The 18,039-nt window shown below is 36.6% G+C and overlaps 1 protein-coding gene across 1 annotated transcript; it reads left to right on the forward strand.

Moving 5' to 3' along the window:
- The first annotated feature begins 2,655 nt into the window (after nucleotides 1-2,655).
- On the forward strand, nucleotides 2,656-17,719 carry LOC140242289 (uncharacterized). Its single transcript, XM_072322032.1, has 8 exons — nucleotides 2,656-2,928; nucleotides 6,996-7,089; nucleotides 8,919-9,096; nucleotides 11,343-11,517; nucleotides 13,069-13,233; nucleotides 14,062-14,358; nucleotides 15,546-15,710; nucleotides 17,579-17,719. The coding sequence occupies exons 1-8, from the start codon at nucleotides 2,656-2,658 to the stop codon at nucleotides 17,717-17,719; spliced, it is 1,488 nt and encodes a 495-aa protein (XP_072178133.1).
- Nucleotides 17,720-18,039: the final 320 nt, after the last annotated feature.

The following is an 18,039-nucleotide window of genomic DNA, read 5'->3' on the forward strand; positions in this document are numbered from 1 at the left end:
TTCGAATTAAACAAGAATTGGGCAGCTCTGAACCGTCATTCCATAAATTGAAAATCTTTAAAATAAACAACATTCATACATTGCGATCCGCCATATTCATGCATAAATACACCTCGAACATGTCGAACATCCTCCCATCTTTGTTCCACAACCTGCACACTGTTAACTGCAGCAACCAACCCTACCCATCTCGACTCTGCATACCAAAGACTATCACCTTTGCAATCCCAAGCTCATGATAGCTCAAAAGTCATTTAGACACCATGGACCAGATTGCCAAATGTATGGAACAATCTCCCTGAGCAAATTAAGGATATCACTGAACTTCATCCATTCAAGACACTTGTGAAAATTGCACCTTCTATCGAATTAAAGTAGCCTTTGATACCACAGGAAAATTGTTTTAGGTTAGTTAACTATTAAATAGATAGTCTCACACAGGTATATTGGGAGCTGTGTAACTGCGTTGCATGAGTCTATTTCAAATCACAATAGCGACGATCATATCAAACAGAAACAGAAATATACTACAGACACACACGCGACATACATACCTATTAGGACCTACACTGAATCAAACCCAACTATTAAACCCAAATGTCAAATCTACAAAACTACACTCTACGCCCTGTACAACACAGCACATAACTCACCTCAACACAGTATAGCAGTAATAGCTTGTTTACTTAAAATTCAAGCTTCTTACATTTGTTCCTTGAAACAAATTAAATAAAAACCAATTGTTACTAATTTTCCCCTGTCTCTTTGTTTACAAACAGTTATAACGATATTTCGTTGTCAATTACAAAATTCTATTTTGTAAACACTTTCCTTAGTTATGTATAAGTCAAACTTAATTTCAGATTTTACCGCGAGGCCTCGAATTATGTCAAGCAGTTGCTTATGATCGCGGTCTCCCCCTCTTCTTCTCTTACAATTACTACAGTTACATAAATTCTCAAAGTTCATTACCTCAGATCCCCTTTTCTCTCTGTTTTTTTTTTCTCTAAATTTTGGTTATCGTAATAACATATTTTGAACGAATATTCAGTCATTATGTAGCTAATTTACAATTATTATCTTTAAGATTTCCTTTTGAATTATTTTGTAACATAGTATGCTAAGCTTTATACATCGACTAATGTTATGCTCAATAACGTATGTATGTATTCTTTTGTTATGCGTGATTTGAAAGAGCAGAAATAAAAACAAACAAACGAACAAACATCGCGTGCATTCGGCACGTGATTCACGATTTTCTTTTTTGTTATACGTAACTATAAGATTGACGATGAATCAAACATATTAATATTCACGTAGAGTTCCCACTAACAATAACAACAGTAGAAGTAGGAGTAGAAAACAAAGCAAGGAGCCTACATCGTTTTAATATCTTACCAGTAACTAGTCAAAAGAAAGCCTAAGTGTTTACAGTGTGCTTAACCTGACGCAATGTCAAACGTGGAATCGCATAAATCCTCATTAAGATTAGACGCCTGCCACGAGATCCTGCTAATTACAGAGATAACGTGCTGTATACTCTTATATTCGCTACGTGGCTTTAAGATTCTAATTGAGTCGTTTACTTTAATTGTGCGTTACTTCGGTGTCATAAGCAAACTGCCATTATTAGCATTATCTTTTGATATAAATATATACCTGCTGTTTGACAAATGGCAGAATTTGTGTTGACTTAACATTAAGTATCTGTGATTACTGAACTGAACGTCACAGTCAACGTTTTAATGTGATAAGAGATCCCGTATCAAACGTGACAATGATGTTTCATCTGAAATGATCTGCTTAAAGAGAATGTTCAACAAAGAAAAAATAATATACATATGGATGCCGCAACATTAGTAAAATACCTCAGTAAAAATCGATCAGCCCGTTCAAATATTATGAATTTTTAAGGTTTCGCTGCCGCCATCGCTGGAATAAGAAGACTGCATCATTTCGTGACATTACTGCAGAACAAAGATGTGGAGAAAATATAAAGAGAATTCATTTTCTAACATATCCACCCATCGACTTACAAGGTACCTCTTTTAGAAAACACGGGAAAACGATATTACCCTTAATATAATTGATGTCATTAACAAGTCAAAGCAATGCATCCTTTTCATTAGTAAAAAAAAAAAAATAGAAGTCTCTTGTAATTTCTTTACATTATTTATATTTCAAATAATTTTGAGGTTTAGAGACTATTATTACTTCGATACAAAACGTCCAAGCTTTATCTTTATACACCATATCTATAATATAATATTATTTATTATACAATTTCATAATTTTCCGATGGTTTCGTTGTATTCATTCCACAATTCCCATGCAGTGAAGATTTTTCCTTTTAGTCAAAACAGATGGTGAGAATCAAAATTCAGTTTAAAGGTCCTTGCTCGCTCCGAAAAAGAGCCCACGGACTTTGAACTTCAGTCAAATAAGATCAACTGGGGAAGCTCATTATAATGGATTAGCTGTACAGTGCTTGTATAAGAAGCTATCAAATAAAATCTATAATGTGTTTTGCATAATTGCTCTCTGCATGAAGCGATGTTTTAAAGAATCTTAACTCCCAACCAAAACAGCCAGGTTGAACAGGTCGCATCTATTTCTGTCCCTTCCTTGCATCGAGTGGCGGACGACGAGTCGAGGATGAACGCGATAACTTTGTTCAGCAGACCAATCCTGGTAGTCCTGATCGGACTGGCGTGCCTTGGCGTTACCGTTCACGGGCTCTCGGCCGTGGTCGTCGAGCCCGTGAACGGTGAGGCCGAGACCGAGGCTGGCCTCATCGTGATACCTGGGGCACAACTTCGAGGAGAGAGTTACCTGCCACTTGCCCAGAGCATCCAGAGAGCGTCCCCGCTCAAACTCTGGGTCGCCCTCACCACCGATTATTTCGAAGACACGCCCAATCCAATCGAGGTTTGCCGTAATGTTTGCCACTCTGGGTTTTTTTTTTTCTTCATCCAAACGATGTTTGTCAATATTTCTTTTTGGTTTGGAATTCACAATGTTTCTTACTTCATCGAAACTCGCATGTTCCTGTTAGCCTGTCTGTTTTAAGATTAAAAAAAAAAAAAACTTACTAAGTTCATTTAAAGTTGTCTTTATTGATTGAATCAAAAATACATACTTGGATTAAGTTATATTTCACGTACAATGAATTTTCAATAATAGTTTTAGTTATAGGCCTAAATGTATTCTTCGTTATAAATTTCTGGATGTTACCAATTCATCCCCAGGTATCACTATGCAAAAATACTTCCTTGCCTTTCAAATCAACGATAGCAATAACTATTCATTTGAAGAAAAAAAAAAATCGGAATAATTGCAGTCCATGTAATGAAACTCTAAATGCCATCGCCTGTTTCGCTTCACATATAAATAATTATACAAATTTGCGCCTCTTTGAAGATGAACGATCGACCAACTATAATGGGATCCTAGTATCTCCCTACACTTCTGAATAGCTTCGGGCATATCACTGAAACTCGAGCTGAATGAAGGGGAGTCTCACAGGTGATTAAATTGGGCTCGACAGCATAAAAAAAAAGATGGTGAAAATGACTGGAAGCATCACATACTATTACGCCAAAAGTGATGTCCGAAGAAAAAAGAGTTGTTCACAAAAACATTATCAATCAAAATTGCTGTGACGGCAGAAATTTGAGTAGGCTTCTTGATAAGGGGGGGGGGGAGAGATGAGAGACTAAGACAACATTACGTCGCAGAAATCTTTTGACAGTAGCGTTGATGTAACGTCAACGAAAACTGCCATGATAAAGCATGTGTAATTCGCTTGGTGCCTATTACATAGGAGTGTGTTCATTGTAAGTCAATAACACCGTTAAATAAGTATAAGGTTTGAATTTGACGGTCTGCATATTTCATCAACAATAATATTTTTCCTGTTTTGATGTTATGCTCTAAATAATTTCTGACATTATGTTAGATTCATCTATAGGAAATCAGATTCTTAGTGACAAAAAAAAAAACCCAACACCACAGCTTCTTCCTTTTTCTAATCCTGCTAGGTTGGTAAGAAAGGGTGAAACCCTCAATGACATAGGGAAGAATTTTCCTTCTGGCCAGATCTTAACATTCACGCGCGAGCAAATTCTGATGATAATTCCTCAACAATATTACAAACCAAAAGTAAAAGATTTATCTGTTTCTTTGTTTGTTTGTTTGTTTGTTTGTTTGTTTGTTGCTTGCTTGCTTGATTGCTTGTTAACTTTTTGGATTTTAAACTCAAATCTACAAGTCATCACATTTGTCGGTTTTTTCTTCTCTCTTTTTTTTTTCCCTGAGATAAGATGTGTCACCCACCGTTTGATAAGAACCAGTCTTGTTTTGCCCAACGCGTCTAATCAGTGGAATAACCTTGGTATCAATTTTTAACGATAAACTACAAATAACATATCAGAGATCCCTAACACCCTTTTCTTCTCAGCCGCTCACTTGATTTTAACAATCTCAAGCCCTTTACTAGGGCACCGAGTGACCCACTTATATTCGTCTTTTTACCTGCGTGCCTCACAAATTTGCTATCGGCACGACATATTCTAACATGAACAATCCCAAGTCACTGCCCTTTACTAGTGCACAGAGTGGCCCACTTATTTTTTGTGAGTCTTTTTACCTGCATGTCTTGCAAATTTGTTATCATCATTTACGTTTTCGTAAGTTTTTTTTCTGTCCCTCGCCCTTCGATCCAACGTCAGTCATTGCAAGTGATATTTATGATCAAAGATGACATGATTTATGCAAATATGTATTCATCTCGAGTTAGATATGATTTGCCGAATCTGTTACAATGTTCGAACAACGCCCACATAAAAATCAAGACAGCTTTCTAGGATGATAATTTGTTTGTCTATCTTCTTCTTCTTTGTAGAAAGAGAGAGAGAAAAAACAACAACTCTCGTTTTAAAAGTTTTGAGTGATCAGCATTTGAATAATCTGTAGTATGTAACTATAGATTTTGTTCTCTGAGACCTATCTACACCGTGATTATTATTGAATACATACTTCGATTAATTTTTCAGCTCAACTAATTTCAATTCAATTTTCACGTTTTTCTAATAAAAACACTTTATGAAAGTTCATTTGGGTGCACGTCACGGGTTTGACACCCACGAATCATAGCCCACGGGTTATACAACCCATGAACTCGACACTATTAACTGTGATTAAGCAAAAATGGCCCAATGGGACGGGCACATTAAGTCTCATGATGTAATGTCGGTATCGCGGGCCTTTTTTGCCTAGTGACAAATAACTCGTGGGCCTTGTCTCCCGAGTGACGAGCTCATGGGCTATTTAACTCTCAGACCTGTTTTCAATGTCGATCTCATGGGCAGTTTAACTTTTGGGTGCCAGTCTCTTGGAATGACCCCAGTTCATTCTGCTTTTCTACATACAAAATACTTAATAGTAATGATAATGATGGTGATGATGATGATAATAATAATAACAATAATAAGAATGATAACATATGTATATACATACTAGTACATCCATTTATTACATGTATATAGATATATATATATATATATATTGTTACATGTAAAAACAGACAGGTATTGTCGCACAAGAAACATTCAACCAAAGAACCATGTGCTAGACATCATGTAAAAACTTTATTATTTTTTTTTAAGAAGGTGCGTACATGGCGTAATGATTATGAAGATAGGCAAGTGTCAAGTTGCAGTCACAATTAATTTGAAAATAAAAGTTAACAAAATTAAGTGTTGATGAAGTTATACTAAACTAGATAGATAGATAGATAGATAGATAGATAGATAGATAGATAGATAGATAGATAGATGGATAGATAGATAGATATTGGTTTATTTCATCAAAAGGAAAGTACATAGCAGCCAAGAGGCTGGATTGCGTGTACTTGATGTAAATGTACAAACGAAACAAAACAGTACAATTTTTTAGGAGTTACGTTTGACGATCATTTGACATGGAAATATCATGTTGAGGATAAATGTTTTAAAGTATCTAGGGCAACTGGAGCAATAAATAGAATAAGTGCAATAGTTCCTTCTGACATACTCTTAAGTTTATATCATACCATGATCTTGCCTCACTTTATGTATTGCAATATCATCAGGGGTAAATGTGCTAAATCTCTTTTGAACCGTATTTATATTTTACAAAAACGTGCAATAAGAATAATTACCCATTCACAGCGCCAAACCCACACAGGGCCCTTGTTTAAAAAGCTAAAATTGTTATCTGTGTATGAAATTGATAAATTTGTTACCTGCACATTCACATATTCCTATATCAACAATATCTTGCCAAATTTTTTAAGACAACTGCTTCATTGAAAACAATACTCGAGTTGTATACAGTACTCGTCAAAGTAATAAGTTATATATCCCATTTTATAAATACAATGCTTCTAGACGTACTATAAGGTATGCTGGTCCACTTTTGTGGAATAACCTACCAGATAACATTAAAGTACCATAAGTCTTTCGTCCTTAAAAAGAAAGTATAAACAATTTCTTTTGATTCAGTAATCTCGTTTGACACACGCATGAATGAGTTAGATATATTGCTTGCCTAATCGCTTGTTTATTGTAATGTTTTTGTCATCTGTATAGTCCAATGTATTCTGTAATGTTTTGTTATGTGATCGTTATCAACAATTGTACCATTTTTAATTGTCAGGGATCAGCCTTTGAAAGGCCATTATGGCCTATTGTTGATTCCACCACGTGTTATATATTTGTTGCATCTTGCATGATGTAAGTTGCGCTTATGTAATGTTTGTATGTCTTTTTATTTACCCTGTGGAAATAAATGAAATGAAATGAAATACAATAATCATTCACATTAAATATATGCAAAAAGTGAGCATTATTACATGTACATGTACTGCAAATACAATTTCAAATCAAATATTCAAACGCTACATAAATTAATAGTATACTTATCTACCTTTTACTCTGTATTCCTTTCTCCTCTAGCTAAGTCGAGCCATCAGAATGGCAACGACACAGCTGAAAGACAGGGGCATGGCCGCGGACACACCGATCTACATGGCCGGTCATTCCTTGGGAGGTATGGATAACATGCTGAGCATTTATCGTTCGAGACAGTATCGAACATATCATACAAACATTTTGATCAGAAGTGATTCGTTTCATGTGAATTCACGTTTCCTATTTCATCACTTATGACAATCTACATCTCCCCCGTCATCGCTACAGTGATCTAGTAGCGTACTATAGTATATCTGCTAAATACATGTTTCCTATCAATTTTAAAGAATAGACAGATTCTGTACCAATATCATTTTAAGGTATTATCAGTAATAAGAATGATCGGAAATGTTATGAGTTCCAATCTTTTATCCCGATTCTGAACAATGATTGTACAAAAACGAATGATAAATTGAATAAAGCGGTTGACATGCCTCATATATAGATATTGCTCTTTTTATGAAGCCTTATACAGGTTGATGACTCCGTGGGAAATGAGAAAACAATTACACTATACCTAGAAACACGAACTCGTGATTCTGCTTAAAGCGTCGTCGTTCACCAGTTCCTGGCTGGAAAAAAAAATCCTTCACAAACTGCTAATATTATTTTCATATCAATTCTATTTGTTCTGGCAAATCATACTCTCATCATTAATCAAGGTACTTATTCCGTGTTATTCACACGCCGTTTCAGAACGTATAATGGTGGTGTATATTCCCGGAGTCTTATTATGTACGTCATATGAATACATGCATGAAAATAAATGTGGTGAAAGCATGGTCACCATAAGACTAATAAAAGGTTGCGTGTTGGTTAGGTTTATCACTTGCATGCATGGTCAGTAGAATTGGGGGGGGGGGGGTGGCAGAATTGGTTAATTTTTTTTTTAATCAGTTTGCCAGACACACACTTTGACGACTTTGTGTTTATTGCTCTTACAGATTTAAAAAAAAAAGGGGGGGGGGAAAGATGTGTTCCTTATTTTTTCAACGTGTTATCGTTGCTTGAACTGGCCCGTACCGGAGTCAAATCAAACAAAAAATGCATAATGACCATTCTCTGCAGTGATATACATATATATAGAACAATCAACACGTATTATCATTGTTATCAATAATAGTTATCATCAATGAATTCGCAAATAGCGCTGGTATATAGTATAAAGGGCAAGATTTCAGCAAAGATTGAACTTACAAAGGGGAAGGACCATCCTTATTGAGCATGATATTGGTACCGGCTTTGCCTGCAGTCAAGGTGCAGCTATGAATAAAATCTTAGAATGATTTCTGCTGTACACTTATGCAGACTGTGCAGTTCAAGTAATGAAATCATAATCATATTTACTCCAAAAATAAAGATGACGATGATCATGATAGCAATAATGATAATGAAGATCATCTTCCTGCACTTGTGTTATTTTTTCTTCAAAAGGCTTATTTCAATTGTTTCAGTTGCCGTGCTTTCAATTGATGTTTTTTTTTTTTCTTCTGAGGGGCTCACATCCTACAAGCTTTGTCATTTTATTGGGTCCCTCCATTTTTCAAATTTTGCATATTGTTTACTTTCCTCTGATCACTTCAGCTTTATGGCAATGTATGATTATCGTAAGGTTCTAATCCATATCATTGTACACTCTTTTCACCTTACATAGTTTTACGCACTTTATTTTCTGTTACCACCAAAAAAAAAAATGATGTGTGCTGTATATGTTTTTGTCGAAAAATGAAATAAAAATTGAAATTGAATTGAATTGAATTCGGCCCATCAACTGGCTGCTATTTTTCTCCCCCTGCTCTTTGCGTCTGACCCTCTCCTTTCCACCATTCTCTCCCCTACCTCCTCCCACCTTGCCTCCCTCCCACCCTCTCCCCTCTTCCTCTCCTCCATCGTTTCTTGATATCAAAGGCACCTTCTTACAGACTTACGTCAAAAATCGTCCAAATGACGCGCGGGGCATGATGCTGTGGGGCTCGTATCTGACCGGGTCCACGGCGAGTCTCCGAGCCTTCCCCACCCCGGTCATGCACCTCAGCGGCGACCTGGACGGACAGGTGCGAATCACACGGATTGCCAAGACCTTCAGGTGTGGATTTTAAAGTTGTATGATTACAGATTAAAGAATAAACAAACATAATGTGTCACCATACGTTTATTCCACACACCTATACTCCTGCACCCCTATCGCCCACTAATTAATCCAATCAAAACTTGATAAATCAATCAAAACATAATCAATAGTAAAGTGTATATGTTACACTCCTTCGCCATGATTTTTTTTTTTTTTTTGGGGGGGGGGAGGGAGGGATTGTTACAAATACGAAATATTTTCTCATAAAATAGCAACACCATTGACATTGAAGAAAATCTGTTTCGAAGAGCTTTCAGTGAAAAGGTGAAAATATATGTATGGCACACTTTTAAGTATATAAGCATTGACCAGGAGCTTGTGTTGGTTATGCTTACTACATTAAGCATTGTAGCACTTTAAATGATAATAACTACGTCTAAACATATACCCGAGCGTAGCTGAATGTAAAGACGGACATATATGTTTACAATGCGCTAATCAACAAAATTGAAATGAATAAAAGGAACTATCAAATTATGTGAACGAAAATGTATAACTTGTTTCCCGTGGTTCTCTCGAGCACGGACAACGGGGTAATTCATTTGAGCATTGATGTCAATGCAGTTTTTCTTCAAATGTTGATTCCCTGTATGTATTATCATTTTGTGAACTTAAAGATTTTTTGTTATTATTTGCAAGATATGTGACGTCATAACAGCAGCATTAAATGACTTGCGGGTGGATGTATAAAGGACACATAGTTCTATTGTGTTGCAGATTGAAAGATTTATGAAAATACGGCAGATTAGGCGTTTCTCTGAAAATTCTTTAAAAAAAAGAAGCGACTGTCGCATTTCTTATATGCATTGTCGTGGCAGTGATAATTATTTATTTCCGTTTCGTAAGAATGCTATAAGACGGCTGGTTTCTCTACATCCGGATCTAGCTTTATCATTATGACAAAACTATTTCCCCATGCAGTGGGATCCAATAGTCAGGTAAACGAACTAGGGAGAAATCATAAACTGCAACTATCTCACCGGAAATTAAAACAGCACGGGGGAGTTTGCCCGAGGGAGAGAAGCAGACTCTTGTAGCTTCTGCATGTTGATCTATATCTCTGTCGTTTTATTTCATTTATTCAAATTCATTTCATTTCAACGTTTTCATAACCAATATTTTACAAAAACAAAATATACGAAGAAACTATAGGGGTGTGTTAGATTTCGTATCTAATCGTAATAATGATCGATGTAAAATGTATTTTCTATTGCGGAATCTTTTACGGGTTGCAGGTGCTGACACGAAAGCAGAGCTTGAAAACATGAGAACCTTGGGAGAAATCTATAATTTGTTACGTTCTTAATACAAAAGGTTGAGGTGCATCTGCCTGAGGAAAATGTATATTAACCGTTGTCAGCAATGAAGCATAGATTGAACGGAATAGAATACAGTGTATAGTTGAGAGCGTTAAGGAGACAAAAAAGAAAATGTATCTACTCAATACAGTAATTACAACCATGTATCGTATCTCTAAGGTGGCATCCAATATATATATATATATATATATATACATACATACATATACATACATGATTGTGTATGTTCGTGCATATATGAATGAGTATGTACAAATCTAATGAAAGATACCATGGCAGTAACATATATTAAATTCATCGTAGATGCGATGGCGCTAAATTACATATCACTTTGCATAGTGCACTGAGCTTTTGCGCCGGCAGTAATACGTTTATTGGTTGTAAGTCAGGTAGGCCTGGTACAGATATGTTTTAAATAACATTTCATTTCATTTATTTACTTGTTTCCCTATCCAAATATTGCAAAATAATTTCAAAGTAACATAATTGATTTGTACAAACAGGTGAAAAGGTGAAATGTCATGAAGCCCTAATACAAATGCAAACAATAATATTACAAAAGTAAATTACTTGTACAGCTGCACCTACAAACACATATATAGATACACATGATTTACATAGTTGTCATGATGAATTCACTGTGAGTTAACATAGCCCTCGCTAGTTAGGAATATGGGAGAATATGGAGGAAACTTGCAGAAAAAAAGAAGAACTTGTACAATTAGCAAGTTCCCTGAGTAAAAATTGAAAAAAAAAAACAACTAAATGAAATAAATGCATAGGCCTTGTTATGTTTCTGTGATTGCTTGTTTTTTAATTTGTTCATTTGTTCATTTACACGGTGTGTTTCATGTTTTGCTTTTTGACGATTTCTCCTGGCAGAGAATTAGAAGAAATCGCGGCCGATGATCTCGCTGCGCTGGCCACAAAACCCGTCATTACTGTAGAGGGCGTGAACCATTTTCAGTTTTCTTCCGGCGCCCCGCCCCCTCTCGTTGTCAGGGAGGATATTCCGGCTGACGTCAATGCATCAGAGGCGTGGTCACTTTTGGCAAAGGTGCGTTACTAGAGTATCTTCATTCATCTTTATGTCATTAGTGATAAATTAATTACCTCCCCCTTACCCTTTGTCACTCCCTTCTTCAATCCCTCTCCCGTTCCCTCCCTCCCTCTCCCACCTGTCCATCTTTCTCTTGTTCTCACACGCATACACACACGTACAGAGATTGGTGTGTATATGTATAGATATGTTTATATATATTTATATATATATATATATATATATATATATATATATATATATATATATATATATATATATATATACATTATATAAATACTATATGATCATGAATACATGCTCTTTACTGAATCATAAAACTGTGTACGAAAAATAGCAAATCAGCATTTGGAGAGTGTATTAGCAAGGAAAGTGCATAGGATAGCATACTTATTATGTATACCGCTGTGTAAAAATTGAAAATTAAAAAAAAAAAATCTTTACAAATTTTACTTGTGCATAAGCTTGGGCGACTCCCGCGCATGAATCAAAAAGTACAGTTCAGGACCTTGAAATACAAAGAAATCAAGATACAAGGTATAACCAATTCGACAAATCACAATTTCATGTAACAATTTTTTAAAGATAATGATATAGATATTTTACATAGCTGATGAGAAAAGTAATGACATCTACAAGACAACTACAACAACCATCAAAACTGCCTCTGGGGTTTGCATCACGGACAATTTGAGGTGCAGAGATCTTGTGGTATTGCTCACGGCCGCAGGTCTAGGGTTTCTAGCGATTTCGGCTCAGCGAGTGCATCCTCAATCAGCACTCCTCTAAATGTCGTTATTCGCATAATTATTATCCTCATGGTCTCCGTCAAAAGAGAACAAAATTAGGATTCTGTAAGATGCGAGTTTGTTAAAGTGTCTCTAGGATATATGTCCTTTCTTTCATGGTCTCTAGGACCATCTACAGAAACCATTCCCTGTTCGTCAAACGACCACAGCTTGCTAAATATCCGAGTGAGAATTACATGTACCTGTCGCTAAACAATTTCTTAAAGACAAATTATCCAACTCTCTATGTAATAGAAATTCAGAGGACCGTCATCATAACCAAGATCTGGATATCTATATACACCCTACAAGCAATGCTTCTAATAGATTCCTCATACTTCACATGTTCAATTGTCTTAAGCTCGCCCACACTATACGACTCACGACCTTACGACAAACAAACAAACAAACGAACAAATCAACAAACGAGTCTAATAACTTTATAGGTCTCACAAATAGTTGTCATAATGTAAGTCATTCTCGATTCACCAATCCCTTGAGTCGAGAGAAGAAAAAATATGAAGAAAAAGAAAAATAACATATATATTTGTACAAGTATACGTATATAGCTTTTTGTGTAAGAAACCATGTGCACTGCATGAAGTTTCAAATGACCAGTGAATATTACCCTCTTCACGAACTTACAAATGGTTCTTTTTTGCTTTGTTTTGTTTGTTGTTGTTGTTGTTGTTTTGTTGTTTTGTTTGTTGGTTGGGTTTTTGGGTTTTTTTTTTTTTGGTTTTTGTTTTTGTTTTGCCAGGTTTCTAGCGACTTCATGTCATACAACCTCAATGTGGAAACCATCGGTTCCTTTGTGAGTCTGGCCTGGGCGCATGCAGGGACGAAAGCCAAGATAGCGCCCCTTACGGCAGTCAAGGATATTGAGTGGGATGGCTCTATGTCATCGTGGGTAATAGATGCTCAGGTAAGTCCACGTGACCCCCACACTAATCAAGGTAGAGTGTTGATCTGGATTTCGACATGAATTAATCATGAAATGATTACTAAAAGCGCCTTCAAATGAAACGCACATAATTTGCTGCTGAGTGCTGATGAAGTGCTATAATTATTCTCCGTTGACACTGTTATGCCGACAACATTTTGTACAACTCAGATTGCAGTTGGAAATGATTGTAGATCAGGCAGATATCATATTGCTTGTATTTTGTTCATTCAGCCACCTTTGATGATATTTTTGAAGTGGAAGAGTGACATGGTGATGTAAATTACGTAACCATAGCCTGGTGGCATGGCGGCTTCCATACCAGAGTTGAACTCCAACTCTAACCGCCCTGACCTTTCCCAATGTCTCCTGTTGTTTCGTCCAGCAGTCCCCGACTCTGCTTCGTCAATCGTTTGTATGATATTATTTGTTTGTTTGTGTGTGTGTGTGTTTGTGCTTGTGTGTGTGTGTGTGTGTGTGTGTGTGTGTGTGTGTGTGTGTGTGTGTGAAAGAGAACTCCGTGTGCTCTCATTATCATACCATTCTTTTTTCCAATTATTTGAATGAGCCATATCTCTACAAGCTCGTCTTCTACGTTGACCCCTTTTTTCAAATAACACGATAATTTTGTTATAAATCGTTTGATACAGGTTACACATTTCACCTATATCTTTATATCTTTGTATTTTGTTTTTGGTATTAGTAATTACATTTTTTGCGGGTAATTTTTGTGCATTAAAAATGTGATATTGGAAATACAATTTGATTTGAAATTGAAAAAAAAATTGAAATTGAAATTGAAATTGACAGATGCAAGTAGCCGCCTTTCCCGAAGACAACGAAACTCCAGTCACTGTTTACAACGTGGGCTACACAAACCAGGGCGAGTTCGAAAGGTCAAAGCCGAGCGTGGTCAAAGGCTCCGACGGGGTCGCCATCATAACCACGAGGTCAAAGGTTGAGTTTCCGTGTAACCCGGTCGATATATCGAACATTATGGATTCGGCGGACGAGATAGCAGCCAAGATGAAGAACCAGGTGGCCATTCAGAAATTTGTACCAGGGGACACTTACAGCAACTCGGCTACCTGTAAAGAAATTAATCAGGTATTTGCAAAAGAGGAAAGACTTTAATTGCACATATAGAAGAAATGTAAGGTCTTTAGAGTGTCGTGTATATTCAATTAAAGACAGAAATGAAATATCATCGCTCGGTGTAAGTAAAAAAAAATGATGACCATTATTGATACCATTCTTCGAAAAGTTTTGTAAGCAAATCAGACTCTTCATACTATTGAACAGTTTTTAGCAATAAGGGACTAGATGTGTGTTGCCGATTCTGTCGTCTGCCTGCTGTTTTCACATTTGCTTGAACAGTCAAAGCTTTTATCTTGTCAGATTTTCCATATAAAGCGTTACGGAGGTGATGAGATCAAATGGAATGCACTGCGCATGCGCCGTGTCGTCTCCCACCCCTCCTTGGTTCCATTAGAGAACGGGAAACCTTTCAAAATTCCGTCATCAATGTTAGTCTTGAGGAAAGACAGTTCGGACGAGTGTTAGAGTTCGTTATGGTCGACATAACTAACTGTTCGATGCGTTCCGGGTTATTAAATTTGCAAAAGGTATTGACTGTTTTAAAAGTAGCACGACAATGTATGCTGTTATTATGTGTTTATTGAGGAGAGCATTATTCTCGTGTAGAAACGTCTTATCATGAGTCCATGCATGCTTTAGCTTTTTTCAGTGATGAAAGGTTGTATTTGGCTACAGATTGAAGTTTGAATGTGTGTTCCGTGTTTTGTTTTGTTTTTTTTCTCCGTTCGATTGTTTGTTTTCCTGTGGAGAAATTATTGGGAATAATGAGGAAAGTACTCGCGAAAAGTATAATCGTCTCACAGATCCCATCACAAAATCGTTCGTACAATCTTGTACTGGCCAATTATTTTGATAGCCAGCAGGAAGTGTTGATGGTGTAAGGTTGATGTGAGTAATCGGTCCTGGAAGGGGGCCCAGCGACTGAACAAAAGATCACAGATTTTACTTTGGGAAGAGCAATGACAGCTTACGAATCGAGATTCACCAATCTAGCAAAACTCTCTTTGCCGCTGATGAGAAGCGATATCTCAGGAAAGCTGAGAAAACTTGTATAATAACACAGTCATATGAAAAGCATACAGGGACATAAGTTTAACTGGCTTTTATTAGTATTTCCTGATACATTTAACAATTTTTAAAAATAATTTCATCACTTATTTTGATATCCACACGCTTTTGCGCGGATGTCAACGCAGGCCGCTTACAATTATGTGTACCAAATAGCTCCGGATGTCGTGAAGCTTCGCTACGAGAAGAGAGGGCGTCCCATCGTCTTTGGCGATGACGTCATCACGGCAACAGGGTCTGCTTGGGTGAATTCTCACGTGGAATACAAAACGCAGAATGACAACACAACCTTGGTAAACACATCAGGACTATCTCACATCTTTCTCTTGATGATTCTCTTCAGCATTGCTTTGTGTTTCGTTGCCATGGTTACTCTCATTATCCTTGACAATGCCTTTTCTCATTTGATTTCTATCAATTCCACAATTCCATCATCATAATCACTCTCCTTGTCGTTGTCATTATTTAGCCTTTTTTATGTCATAGTTAAATTGTTAATTCCTCATAGAATCGCATGACGTCATTATTCAAAATCCAACAAGAACCTATTGATTCCCAATGGTCTCATTAACCTTTGTCATTCTCATTACACGCAAGGTTACTAATTGCACTGTTGTCACGAGATATCATTAACCTTTGCAAAACTGAAGGACCACTTCCCCCCATCCAAAAAAAAAAAAAAAAAGAAGAAATAGAAAGAAAGAAACGAAGTTGACTCTCGAATTTATCAATAGTTGGCGGGCACGATCATAGACATTTGCACTCAATGTTTACTCTGCACCTATTGAAAGATAGTGCGCAAAAATTGTGTATAAACAGGAACCATTAAAGGTAGGGGATACCTTTTACAGACCTCCCAAAATGCAGCAAAACATTAAATATGAACCTCAGGGGATTTGTTTAGGCCACTGCTGAGAAATTTGGAAGTCAACAGTTATCTACAATTTGAATAATGCACAAAGCTCAACTACTCAGTAGTTCTGTGTGTCAGCCACACTTAAGCCTTTTTGTTGCAGTCTTCTGTATTTTTTTTATCTATAAACACAAATCTAAAAGTATAAGAGCTGATGTAATAACATATAGAGTGTGTGGCAAGAATGTATATAGAAATGTTTGTAAGTTTTGATGAATTTTCTTCACAAAATATACATGAGGGACACACATGCAGTGCATGGGTCTGTAAAGGTAGCCTAGTTATGTACTGGAATTTACGGTGAGCCCCGAAAAAAATTCAATTCAAAATCTAACGGTCAATAAAAATGTACTAAATGTTACCTTCCACTTTCAATACTTTATGGGAGTTTCTAAAATGATACTCTCTTCAACATACCACTGTATTTATACAACTCTTTATTTAAGGCATGCAAATGGGATTCCCTACCTTTAAAATGCTGTTGTGCTTTTTTTTTTCTCTGTGTCATTTGAGGTCTCTCTCCCTCTTCCTGTGCCTCTCTCACTCTCTCTCTCTCTTTCTCCTCTTCATACATTAAGGTGAACAGGGTAGAGTTGTATTTGCTGCATTTTGGACCAAAAACACAGATTTACGTAATATTTTGTGCACAAACAAATAAATGGCACAGTTGTGAGTTTTTGTCATGATCACCTTTAAATAAACTGCACTCGATTCTAACCTATATCACTTTTTGGCAAAAATGTATGACAATGCTTTTAATTCCGCGTTATTACTTCACAACTAATCCAGAAAGAACTCCATGTACCACACTTTTCTTCTGAATTGCAATCTTAAGAGTCACATTCGTATTTCTCTTCCATCACATGAAATATACGGTAGCATTTTATAACTGGTGTTTTTTTTTTTCCCCGAAAGTGCGTACCAGTTTTCATCAATATCTCCACTGCCCTCTACCTACATCTTTCTCTCCCCCCCCCCTCCCCCCCCCCCCCCCCCCTCCGTCTCCATTGGCTGATCCAGGGGGTAGCACACCGGCTCGCGCCCCTTGAATACTTGTTACAACAAAAGAAATGGAAAAAAAAAAGAGATGAAGGGGTGTGCTCCATTAATTTTGTAAAGCCCCCCCCCCCCCTTTTTACGGAATTCCCAGATCCGCCCCTGCGCCTCTATCAAGGAGGTACCTCCTTGGTTCTAATTCGTTCCCGCACCCATTCACCGTACACTCTATCATCCGCTTCCTCCCAACAGGTGACTTCCAGCTCGCTTTACACGGACGTCAAGTTTCCCGTCACCAACCTGGCGGGAATGTACTATTGTAAGCTGATGTCACCGTACCGCGCATTGGAGTGGATGTACGTGGACTCTCTGAGACCAATTGCCGACGTGTAAACACAGATGTGTCTTTTCCGTAACTCTGGAGTGGGTTTAGATGATGATGATAATGATAATAATAGTAACAATAATAATAATAATAATAATAATAATAATAATAATAATAATAATAATAATAATAATAATAATAATAATAATAATAGTTATTATAATAATGATAATAATAATAATAATAATAATAACGATGATAATGATAATAACAATAATAATAATGATAATGATAATATAGGTTTTCCCATCCATTTTCGCACTTTTGTCATTCAATTTCGTCCCGAGAAGCAGGTGGAACTTCAATTTCGTCAATTGTCATTGTAATT

Source organism: Diadema setosum, chromosome 19 (assembly GCF_964275005.1).
Source record: "Diadema setosum chromosome 19, eeDiaSeto1, whole genome shotgun sequence".
Classification (NCBI taxonomy): domain Eukaryota; kingdom Metazoa; phylum Echinodermata; class Echinoidea; order Diadematoida; family Diadematidae; genus Diadema; species Diadema setosum.